At 36.9% G+C, this 13,254-nt stretch overlaps 3 protein-coding genes across 6 annotated transcripts in view; 1 reads left to right on the forward strand and 2 right to left on the reverse strand.

Annotated features, from left to right (window-relative positions):
* LOC127508848 (uncharacterized) overlaps positions 1 to 13,254 on the reverse strand; it is a 630,120-nt gene that overhangs the window by 527,889 nt on the left and 88,977 nt on the right. The gene's annotated exons all lie outside the window — the stretch shown is intronic.
* The window catches only part of LOC127508878 (uncharacterized), a 110,671-nt gene that overhangs the window by 8,016 nt on the left and 89,401 nt on the right, over positions 1 to 13,254 (reverse strand). The gene's annotated exons all lie outside the window — the stretch shown is intronic.
* LOC127508008 (butyrophilin-like protein 2) overlaps positions 11,200 to 13,254 on the forward strand; it is a 42,150-nt gene continuing 40,095 nt past the window's right edge. Inside the window, exon 1 of the mRNA XM_051885478.1 lies at positions 11,200 to 11,245. Within this exon, the coding sequence (XP_051741438.1) occupies positions 11,200 to 11,245 (46 nt within the window). The remainder of the gene's footprint in view (positions 11,246 to 13,254) is intronic.

Below are 13,254 nucleotides of genomic sequence, written 5' to 3' on the forward strand. Positions count from 1 at the left end.
ACGCTGGTGAGATTTCTATCCACAGCTGTTATTATATTTGTCTTATTTATAGTTCATTTCAGTTTACCCAGGTGTACTTAAAGTGCTCTATTTTTGCGCACCACTTTTGTACTTAATATACTAAAAAAATATTCTTTACTACTTCTTAAGATAATCTTAATAACATCTAAGTTTACTCAACTGTGCTGTTTTGAGACACCATGAAATATGAACTAAAATGTGCTTTTAATATACTATCTCTGTATTTATAAAAAAAAGTGTATTTAGTTTACTTTATTTAGTTCCACAATTCTCCCATGATTCTGAATAGACAACTAAAAAAAGAACATCTAATTTACTAGACCAACTGCAACAGTGAGCAATTAAAGACCTATTAAGATCATTTTAGGCAAAAGAGCTGAAAAATGATCAAAAATGAGGATTTACTGGTTCATCACTTTCGACCAATAGGTGGCGCTGTGACCAAATTAATGTGGTATGGTCAGAGTGAGGTGGCAATGACACTTGCAAAGTTTGGTGTCAATATTTCAAAGCATTGCAGAGATACAGACTCAACAGTGATTTTGGCATCATGCCTCTAATTTGTTGCTGCAGTATAGGAAAAAGGTCATGTCTATCAACATGAAATCCATACGTTTTTGCCGGCATGGTCTGAAGATGATATGATTCAATTTTGGTGAAAATTGGACCAATGGTCTAGGAGGAGTTTAAAAAAGTGTGATTTTAAAGAAAATCAAAGTAGTGGAGACTTAGTTATGCTGACTATGGCAAAATTGGCATCAGCGTTCTCAGCATGACCCACGAAATCTAATAAGACCAGTCTCATTACAATAGGCCACATTTATATAAAGCTATTAGCATTTTTTAAACATTTCGTTATAAAATTTGAGCACAAGGAGGCGCTGTCTCAAAACCTATTGTGTACCTTCAGAGCATGATGTCGATGCCACATCCTGAGTTTCGTAATGGTACAAAAATGCATTCGTATAATATAGCATTTTTTATCATAATACTGTATTGTAGTTAATGTAAATTTCATGTTTTGTTCAATTATAGCGCCACCAAGAGGCACAATCCCACCAATTTTTTTATGTGTCCTCATGATGACCCTGTACATGTGTGTATCAAATTTGGTGCAAATTTGGTGCAAATTTGGAGTTATAGATATTTACATGCAAGAGATCATAAAAAATGACCCATGGACGACTTTGTTTAGATTTTTTTACCACTTCCTATCAACATTTTGACATTTGGGCTGAAAAATTTAGTTAACCAGCTTAGGTTCCGTGTTTCCTACGCTGGTTTCGTCTCAATTGGACTAACGGTTTCAAAGATATTTGCTAAATCACCACGCCGCACAAACCGTAAGTCGAAACATAGCATGTTTGGTATCGTTGGACTCGCCAAGGATTCAGGAGTCTAAGGATGTGACTCACATAAAAATAAGAATTTTGTTTCTAACCCTTACGGTTCAAAAGTTATTAGCATAAACAGAAGTGTAACTTTGGACAGCTGGTGGCGCTAGAGGGATTGAGTTAGAGACTCCAAATTTGCTATGGACACAGTTCAGACTGTCCTCTATCAGTGTGCCAAATTTCACAACTTTTTAGCATACGGTTCTATGGGCTGCCATAGACTTCCAGAGCGGAAGAATAATAATAATAATAATTAAAGCTGCAAGCAGCATTTACGGGGCCAAGCACAAAAGCGGCACAACAAGCCAGCCAACACGACCGTTAGCTTCAAACCAACTGCAACAGTGAGCATTTAAAGACCCATTAAGATCATTTTAGGCAAAAGAGCTGAAATATCACAAATACAGTCAATAATATAGATTTACCGGTTTATCACTTTCCACCAATAGGTGGCGCTGTGACCAAATTAATGCGGTATGGTCAGAGTGAGGTGACAATGACAATCGCAAAGTTTGGCGTGAATATGTCAAAGCATTACAGAGATACAGCCTCAAGAGTCATTTTGGCATCAAGCCTCTAATTCTTCGCTGTGGTATATGAATACGGTTTTGTCTATCAACACGAAATCTATAACATTTATTCGACATGGTCTGAAGATGATACAATTCAATTTTGGTGAAAATTGGATGAATGGTCTAAGAGCAGTTTGAAAAAGTAGGTTTTAAAGAAAATCAAAATGGCAGACAGGAAGTTTGGCTGACTGTTGTAAAATTGACATCAATGTTCTCAGCATGACCCACAGAATCTTTTAAGACAAGTCTCAATACAATAGACCACATTTACATAAAGCAATTAGTATTTTTAATAAATGTTATTACAACATTTGACCACAAGGTGGCGCTGTCTCAAAACATTTGAGAACCTTCAAAGCATGGTGCCGATGACACATACTGAGTTTCGTAATGGTACACCAATGCATTCATATAATAGAACATTTTATATCATAATACTGTATAGCACTTGTATGGCAATTTCGTGTTTTGTTCAATTATAGCGCCACCAAGAGTCACAATCCCACCAATTTTTTTACGTGTCCTCAGGGTGACCTCATACATGTGTGTGTCAAATTTGGTGAAAATATCTCATTTTGTTTTGGAGTTATAGACATTTATATGTATGGGATCATAAAAAATGACCCGTGAACGACTTTGTTTTGATTTTTTTGCCACTTCCTATCAAAACTTTGACATTTGGGCTAAAACATTTAGTTAACCAGCTTAGGTTCCGTGTTTCCTATGGTGGTTTCGCCTCGATCGGACTAATGGTTTCGAAGATATTCGCAATCGTTTTTTAAGCGCTAAATCACCACGCCGCACAAACCATTAGCCGAAACTTAGCATGTTTGGTATCGCTGGACTCGGCAAGGATTCAGGAGTCTAAAGATGTGACTCCCGTGAAAATAAGCCAACGAGATCAAAAGTTATAAGCATATGAAAAAAAAAATTCTACACTAGGTGGCGCTGGTCCGAAACTTCTCAGGCTCCTTCAGGTCATTGTGCTGATGACAAACCCATCAGAAGTTATAAGCAAAAAGAGCCATTTTTCATATCTCCAGACCAGTAGGTGGCGCTGCACCGAAACTCTGCATGATGCCCCAGGTCATGCTTGTGATGACATGTACCAAGTTTGGTAAGAATACGATAAAGCGTTGTGGAGATATAACCTCAAGTCTGATTTCCCAAGCTTTTCGTCGAATTCATTTGTGCCTTTTTTCAAGAACAGATGGATCTATCGAAAAGCTTTTAATAACTTTTTGTCAGCATGGTCTGAAGATGATCTGTATCAATTTTTGTGAAAATCGGAGTAACGCCCTAGGAAGAGTTCGAAAAAGCAGGTTTTTCGCAAAATTGAACATGACGGACAAACCGTAAGTCGAAACCTAGCATGTTTGGTATCGATGGACTCAGCAGGTATTCAGGAGTCTAAGGACATGACTCTTTTGAAAATAAGTTGACCACACCCATATTGATAAGCATTTGAATATTTGATTTTACCTCTAGGTGGCGCTGGTCTGAAACTTCGCGGGCTCCTTTGGGGCATTGTGCTGATGACCCATACCGAGTTTTGTAACGATATGCTAATGCGTTCGTAAAATACAGCATTTTAGCACAAAATTCAAAATGGCCGATATGGTAAAATTAGACATCATTCGACTTGGCATGATGCCCCAAATCCAACGAAACCAAATGATTTTTGGACAAACCCATCAGAAGTTAAAAGCAAAAAAAGCCATTTTTTGTATCTCCGAACCAGTAGGTGGTGCTGCTCCGAAACGCTGCATGTTGCCTCAGGTCATGCTTGTGATGACATGTACTAAGTTTGGTCTGAATATGATAAAGCATTGCGGAGATATAACCTTGAGTCCAATTTGGGGTGCTCTACGTTAAATTTATTTGTGTGTTTTTCAAGAACGGTTGGGTTAATCAAAAAGCTTTTAATAACTTTTTGTCGGCATAGTCTGAAGATGATCTGGTTCAATTTTCATGAAAATCGGAGTAACGGCCTAGGAGGAGTTTGAAAAAGTAGGTTTTTCAGAAAATTCAAAATGGTGGAAAAATTTTCATGATGGAAAATGACGTCATAGGGTGTCGTCATCATGCATTTGATTCATCTTGAGGCACGGAATGAGAGGAAAAAAGAATTTTGTTTCTAACCCATACGGTTCAAAAGTTATTAACATAAACATGAGTGCAACTTTAAACAGCTGGTGGCACTAGAGGGATTGAGTTAGAGACTCCAAATTTGCTAAGGACAAAGATAAAGCTGTCCTCTAACTGTGTGCCAAATTTCATAACGTTCCCGCAAGCGGTTCTATGGGCTGCCATAGACTTGCAGAGCGGAGGAAGAAGAAGAAGAATAAAAAAAAAAGAACGCCAACAGATACAATAGGTGCCTACACACCTTCGGTGCTTGGCCCCTAAAAAAAAGAACGCCAGCAGATATAATAGGTGCCTATGCACCTTCGGTGCTTGGCCCCTAATAATAATAATAATAATAAAAAAAAGAACGCCAATAGATACAATAGGTGCCTACGCACCTTCGGTGCTTGGCCCCTAATAATAATAATAATAATAATTAAAAAAAAGAACGCCAACAGATACAATAGGTGCCTAAGCACCTTCGGTGCTTGGCCCCTAATAAAAAGAACGCCAACAGATACAATAGGTGCCTACTAATTAATTAGGGGCAAAGCACCGAAGGTGCGTAGGCACCTATTGTATCTGTTGGCATTCTTTTTTTAGGGGCCAAGCACCGAAGGTGCGTAGGCACCTATTGTAATCGTTAGATTTCTTTTTATTTTTAATTCTTCTTCTTCTTCTTCCGCTCTGGAAGTCTATGGCAGCCCATAGAACCGTATGCTAAAAAGTTGTGAAATTTGGCACACTGATAGAGGACAGTCTGAACTGTGTCAATAGCAAATTTGGAGTCTCTAACTTGATCCCTCTAGCGCCACCAGCTGTCCAAAGTTGCACTTATATTTATGCTAATAACTTTTGAACCGTAAAGGTTAGAAACAAAATTCTTTTTTCCTCTGAGGGTCAAGACGAATCGATTGCACCCGATGACGTCATTTTCCATCATGAAATTCTTTCCGCCATTTTGAATTTTCTCAAAAACCTACTTTTTCGAACTCCTCCTAGGCCGTTACTCCAATTTTCACAAAAATTGAACCAGATCATCTTCAGACCATGCCAACAAAAAGTTATGGAATTCAAGTTGATTTCTCGAACTGTTTTTGAAAAACACGCAAACAAATTTTACAGAGCCCTTGCGAAATTAGACATAAGGCTGTGTCTCCGCAATGCTTTACCGTATTCAGACCAAACTTGGTACATTTCATCACAAGCATGACCTGAGGCAACATGCAGCGTTTCGGCGCAGCGCCACCTACTGGTCCGGAGATATGGAAAATTGATATTTTTGCTTATAACTTCTGATGGGTTTGTCCAAAAATCATAAATTTGGTTTTGTTGGATTCGGGGCATCATGCCAAGTCGAATGCTATCCAGTTTTCCCATATCGGCCGTTTTGGCTGTCGGCCATTTTGAATTTTGTGCTAAAATGTTGTATTTTACGAACGCATTAGCGTATCATTATGAAACTCGGTATGGGTCATCAGCACAATGCCCTGAAGGAGCCTGAGAAGTTTTGGACCAGCGCCACCTAGTGGAGAATTTATTTTTTCATATGCTTATAACTTTTGATCTGGTTGGCTTATTTTCATGGGAGTCACATCTTTAGACTCCTGAATCCTTGCCAAGTCCAACAATACCAAACATGTTAGGTTTCGACTTACGGTTTGTGTGGCGTGGTGATTTAGCACTTAAAAAACGATTGTGAATATCTTTGAAACCGTTTGATCGAGATGAAACCAGCATAGGAAATACGGAACCTAAGCTGGTTAACTAAAAGTCACAGCCCAAATGTCAAAATTTTGATAGGAAGTGGCAAAAAAATCAAAACAAAATCGTCCATGGGTCATTTTTTATGATCTCTTACATGTAAATGTCTATAACTCCAAAACGAAATGAGATATTTGCACCAAATTTGATACACACATGTATGGGTTCACCATGAGAACACATAAAAAAATTGGTGGGATTGTGCCTCTTGGTGGCGCTATAATTGAACAAAACATGAAATTTACATTAACTACAACACAGTATTATGATAAAAAATTCTATATTATATGAATGCATTGATGTACCATTACAAAACTCAGGATGTGGCATCGACATCATGCTCTGAAGGTACACAGTAGGTTTTGAGACAAATTTTATAATGAAATATTTAAAAAATGCTAATAGCTTTATATAAATGTGGCCTATTGTAATGAGACTGGTCTTATTAGATTCCATGGGTCATGCTGAGAACATTGATGCCAATTTTGCCATAGTCAGCATAACGAAGTCTCCACTACTTTGATTTTCTTTAAAATCACACATTTTAAAACTCCTCCTAGACCATTAGTCCAATATTCACCAAGATTGAATCGTATCATCTTCAGACCATGCCGGCAAAAACTTATGGATTTCATGTTGATAGACATAACCTTTTTCCTATACTGCAGCAACAAATTAGAGGCATGATGCCAAAATCACTGTTGAGTCTGTATCTATGCAATGCTTTGACATATTGACACCAAACTTTGCAAGTGTCATTGTCACCTCACTCTGACCATACCACATTAATTTGGTCACAGCGCCACCTATTGGTCGAAAGTGATGAACCAGTAAATCCTCATTTTTGATCATTTTTCAGCTCTTTTGCCTAAAATGATCTTAATAGGTCTTTAATTGCTCACTGTTGCAGTTGGTCTGATGCTCACAGCCATGTTGGCTGGCTTATTGTGCCGTTTTTGTGCTTGGCCCCGTAATTGCTGCTTGAAGCTATATTTTGAATTAATTATTTTTTTTTTAAAATTGGTTTGAATAAATGATTCATTGACTCAATTATAAAGATGTCACTTGTTTCATTACAGGTTTTTGAACAAATCTTTTTTAATGAATGATTCAATGACAAATACATTTTTAACAGCCACTTGTCGCCACCTACTGGTGTAACGATGTAATTGATACAAACTTTATTTGAAGCATCAAGTTACTTTCAAAAGGTGATTTACTCTATTTTGTTTGCTTCTGTTTTGGATGATTGCACAACTGCAAAAAAGTAACAGCCTATAGTTAACAATAACTTGTTTACAATGAGCCACGGGAAACCAAACTATCTTTGCTTAAAATTTTCTTATACTGAACATGTTAATTTCCTGTCATTTCTTGGAATACAGCCAGGTTTTTCCTTATGGGCATATGTCTGTAACGATCCAGTCCAAACTGAAGGTGAGATGATGAACCCAAGGGCAGTTTATTGTAACAGTGTGAACAAACAAACAAAGCAACCACTTGACATGAACTTGAACAGACTTGACTATGAGCAGACTTGACTATAAAGCCCTGTTTTGGACGGGATTAATTTTACATGGGGAGGTGGGGTAAAGTAATTATTACCAGAGCTTCTCAGTGATTTTAGTCCCGTCCGAATGTGCCATCTCAGTAATCATTACGGACAATGTCAGTAAAGATTACGGCGACTTTTACCTTCTGTAAAAAGGTCCGGAAAAATTACCTCAGGTAATACTATCCTGTTCGAATAGACCCGCTGTAAATATGTACGGTAAAATTCCGTAATTTCCTGTTTAAAAGTAGTTTTCTGCACATTTTTCAAGCATGGAAGCACTTGAAGAAACATTAATTTGTGTTGTAGGTGGTGGGACAAGTCTGTGGCAAACCTCAAGTATGTTTTACCATTCAGAGCAAAAAGAAGATCGAAGCAATTGTCAGAGGCACAAAACTAATTTTATCTTTAGCTAAGTGCCTATTACCATCATAATCATATCAGAATTTAATTAATAAATCATTTGACTGGACCTAACTGTTATATATAGTTTATATATTTAGATTATATGTGTTTGCGCACATGGTATCACAAAGCAACGTATACCCACATGACGGCAGGAGGTGACAGCGGTGCATAAAGCGTGTTACCCCTCCCACTTCTGCTAGTTTTACTGAGATGTCTTGTCCCGTGCAAATTGGCCAATTAATACTACAGATGTTGTAACAATGGCAGGCCCAAATAAGCTTCAAATTAGCAGTCTTTATGTAGTTCGGGTGCCAGACAAGCTCAATCTTGTCAAATAATACAGTTTTTTTGTTTTGTTTTTTGTTTGTTTTTCCTGAATAGCTTAATAAACCACCGATTACAAACATAAATCAGAGTCCCACACAAAAAAGTTCAGTTTCACAGTTGTATTTTCACCAAATTAACAAGAAAGGAAGTAACAAAATAAATTAAAGCAAGTTCAAGTTCAGTTTCATAATTATATTCTCACCAGTCATCAAGTAGGAATTAAACAAAAACAAGCAAACAAAAAATATTTAAAGCACGTTCAAAAATAGTATTTTCACCAATTTGTTATTTAACATAAAGGATAAAGGAAAACAATAAAGAAAACAAAAATAAAAAAACAAAATTTCAACACTTCATTTCTCAGAAGAGTGAGAGAAATAACAGGAAGCCAAAGAAAAACACATAAAACAATTCAAAAGATCTTCCTTCACACCAGTATTATATGAAAAAAAAAAACCTTCTATATTTGCATTAAACATAACAATCATAAAATGTCTTGTAAATTTGCGTGCGTGATTGTTTATGTTTATGTTTGAAAATGGGATTTTTTTTTTTTATCAGAAGGAGTTGTTTAAGGGCTGTAGTAAAACAGGAATTCACCTGAACAGCTCACTCGCACTCGTCAGCCAAAAAGACAAATTTGCTCTGCAACCAGCATGCAAATGTGCGACAAGCGGCACTTCGGTGATCGCCCCAGCAACTCGTGTCTACTTTAGCTGTCCCGCCTGGCCCAAACACAGCAGCGATATCAGTCTCGCCAACTATCAGTCTCGCAGTTGTCTCAGGTAACCTGCTTCTCTCTTTTTCTTTTACCCCCCTATTTTTCCCTCTTATAACTCCTCCTTATATATATGCATTTCCTTACGCATTTCCTACTTCCGGATAATTTCATTTCCTCCTCCATCTGGCCACACAGCATAAAAAAAACATCTGTTTACCCGTACTGCCACAATGTCCTAAGGTAAAATTACTTTACTCCACCTCCCCATGTAAAACTAATCCCGTCCGAATAGGGCTTAAAACTCACAGACAGCAGGGTTACATTAACAATGCACGACCAAGTAACACAATGGCATTAAATACAAGAAATAAGAGAACACATGACTAAGACAACCAATGGGGAAGTGACACAAGGAACAAGAGAACCAATGACAGAACAGTACTCAGAAACACATGACCATAACCAACCAATGAGAACATAACACACAGACTAAGGGAAAACATGACGAGCAAGGGAAGCATGACACAAGCAACATGAATAAAACTACAAAATAAAAGACATGAAATCATAAACATGAACACAAAACCAAAACATACGTGACAATGTCATATTAGCATAACATATTTTACAAATGAGGAAAATCAATATTTAGTCAATAATTCAAGAAGATCCACACTTTTAAGCCAGGGGGGTCCAAACCTTTTTAAAAGGGGGGCAGATTCGATGTTGTGAACATATCTGGGGGCCGGTTCCTTATATATCAGAGGTTGCGTTAGACTTTTGCACTGTCCGTCATTTTGACAGACATGATAGTAAAAATTCCGTCATAATCAATTATTCCCCGTAATTTTTAATTTTTAGATTATAATGATAAGATGTTTAATAGTTTCTTTTTTAGTCCACATTTTCATTTTTATTCACGAGCTTACAGGATAAGCAAATAGGCCTATAGGCTATACATTTATTTATATTATGAAAAGAAAGTTGTACAAAGACTTTGTGTCACTTCTCAGTTTTCATCTTGAACACTTGTCGCGGATCATGAGTAAACGTGATCATCCCTTCCTCTTTACTACTTTACAGAACGACATAAACATGAATGAACATCAGAAATATGTTGCAAGATACAGTAGCTTACCGAAATCTGTATCACGTTTTAATCAGTTCAATCAGAGTTGGAAACAATGTCACATAACATTGTACCTCAAAAAAAGCCATTCGTTGACCATAAACTTGATAGTCAGCAACAAAACAAACCATTTAAAACAAAAACTGGATTAGAAACTTAAAGTCTCCATGAACCGGAAGTTGCAAACGGCTTTTCTCCAGTGTTGTGAAATATTTCCAAGTGAAACGGAATATTGAATAGAGGGCAGGGTTTTACTTTAGCGCTCCTTCTTTCCATCTCTCGCTCATAGCAGACTAACGGTTGGAGGGGAGTGGTTTACGCATTTTCAACCCAAGCCGTCAAACTGACGTTATCAGAGAAGGAATACCATTCCAGACCGAAAGTAACTTTTCAGATTTTGATTTAAAGATTATATCGACAAACTATTTTTTTCTATGTAATAAGTTGCACTGATTAATTGTTCACCACAAGACTAGTAATATGCACTAACAAAGTAAATAGGGTCAATTTTGATTTAATTATGTAGGTATAAGTATTATAACTATTATTATAAAATAATAATAATTTTTTTGGAATATTCATTATTTTCTCATCCAGTTTTTTCTGAGGAGGCACTGCCTCTCTCTCTCTCTCTCTTTCTATATATATATATATATATATATATATATACAGTTGTGCTAAAATTTATTCATACCATTAGTAAATATGACCAAAGAAGGCTGTGAAAATAAATCTGCATTATTAATCATTTTGATCTTTTATTTTTAAAGTCTACAAAAATCCAACCTTTCATTGGAGAATAATAATTTTAAATGGGGGGAAAATCTCATTATGAGAGAAATGATTTTCTCTAATACACATTGCTCACAATTAATCATACCCTTTTATTCAATACTTTTTGCACCCTCCTTGTGCCAAGATAACAGCTCTGAGTCTTCACCTATTATGCCTGATGAGTTTGGAGAACACCTGACAAGAGATCAGAGACCATTTCTTCATGCAGAATCTCTCCAGATCCTTCAGATTCCCAGCTCCATGTTGGTGCTTCTTCTCTTCAGTTCACTCCACTCATTTTCTTTAGGGTTCGGGTCAGGGAACTGGGACGGCCATGTCAGAAGCTTCATTTTGTGCTCAGTGACACATTTTTGTGTTGGTTTTGATACTTGTTTTGGATCATTGTGCTGATGGAAGATCCAACCACACCCCATTATCTGACTTCTAACAGGGACAGTCAGGTTTTGATTTTTTATCTGTTGGTATTTGATAGAATCCATGATACCATGTATCTGAACAAGATGTCCAGGATCTCCGGCAGAAAAATAAGGCCACAACATTAAAGATCCAGCAGTATATTTCATTGTACACATGGGGTACTTTTTTATTTCTGTGTGCACCAAACTCATCTTGAGTGTTTGCTGCCAAAAAACTCTTTTTTATAGTCAGATGAAACAAAAAAAAAAAAAAAAAGCTTTTTTAGCAGCAAACACTCAAGATGGGTTTGGTGCACACAGGGATAAAAAGTACCCCATGTGTACAATGAAATATACTGCTGTATCTTTAAAGTTGTGAGCCTATTTTACTGCTGGAGGTCCTGGACATCTTGTTCAGATACATCGCATCATGAACGCTAAACGCTAAAGAAAAGCATTTTGCTACATTCTCAATAGAATTCAAATGGGTTTCACATTTTTTCATAGGAGCGGTTCGCGCACATCCTATCACACTTTTGGAGCGCGACGGTGAATGCACCTACAGTGATTCGCGCGCCACTCATACTTCTTATAAAACCTCCGAACACGCGATGTATACAATTAATTATAGCCTGATTCCATGTTTCGGTGTGCGGGTTAGAGTACCGGTAATGTGAGAAGTGCCGATAAGCAAGAAAAAAGCGAGTGTATGCTACAGATTAAAATATAGCTAGAAGTGCCTGAGCGTACCGGCCCACTTCGAGCACTGAGTAAGATCGCATGGGTGTTTGAATCCAGATCGCAATCTTTTAATGATTAGTCGTGCAATTTTATTGCGTTATGTTTTTGTGCTGAATTCGTATCGTTTTCGTAGGCTATTGAGAGAATATAATCCCCTTCTAAAAAATAGTTCTCACTTTAGATGAGCTCACAAAAATAGTTAACTGACAACTACTAAATGTTTTATAACTACCTGAATTAATCATGAATTACAGTAGGAATATGTGTTAATAAAGCATTTATTAACACACTGAGTAACTATTACTATATGTCTAAATAATAAGATGTATAAATGTACATTTAAATAGTTTATTAATCATTTACTTACACTTTCTAAATGATCTTATGATCCACTGACAATTCCTGAATAACTGGTTTGTAAATAATGTAATACTTAATTTAGAAATTAATTGATCATTAATAAAATATGAAAATATTAAACACATTTTAGATATACTTATAAATCAATAACAAAGTATTTATAAACTGATTACTAATGTCTATTAGGGCTGGGAGGCGATTACATTTTTTTAATCTAATTAATTACATGACGTGGTAATTTATTGTACATTAAATTTGACTTAGAAATTATCCCCAAAAGATAATTTGAAGTCATGTTTACATAAATAATCAAATAGACATTAAGAAAGATATATTTTATTTGATTCAACAGAATTTATTATACGAACTTTTGGACCATGATGTTAAGTAAATGATGACTAAATTTTAATTTTGGGGTGAACTATTGTCACAGACACGCCAGGCTCCAACACCCACCAATCACAGCGCACTCCATCTCCCGAGTACTGATCACACGCACCTGCACCTCATCAGCACGCTCATCACCATCAGTACAAAGGACACTCACACACATTCAGTCACTGTCCGGTCTCGTTCGCATCTAGACTTACCTACATGCTTACCTCAAGGACTCCCAGCGATCTACTTACCTGTCTCCAGCGTCTTCTAGTCTCTCCTCGTGTTCCCAGTCTGTGTGTGAGTGTCTCCAGTCTTCAGCAAAGTGTGTTCTCCACCGTCTTCCAGGATCCTCACCTATTCAACACAAAAGGACAGTATCATCTACTCTCATCTCACCATTCACCTGCAAAGTTCACTTTATACTCACCTGCACTTCTGTTTACTCTGCTATTGTCTAATAAACTACCATCTCTGCCATCTTCTGTCTCCGACCCTTCTGTACTGTAACAGAAGACCGGACCTATACCGCTAGACAACAGCATGAGCCATCAAGATCCATTCCAAGAGCTT

Source organism: Ctenopharyngodon idella, chromosome 3 (genome assembly GCF_019924925.1).
Source record: "Ctenopharyngodon idella isolate HZGC_01 chromosome 3, HZGC01, whole genome shotgun sequence".
Classification (NCBI taxonomy): domain Eukaryota; kingdom Metazoa; phylum Chordata; class Actinopteri; order Cypriniformes; family Xenocyprididae; genus Ctenopharyngodon; species Ctenopharyngodon idella.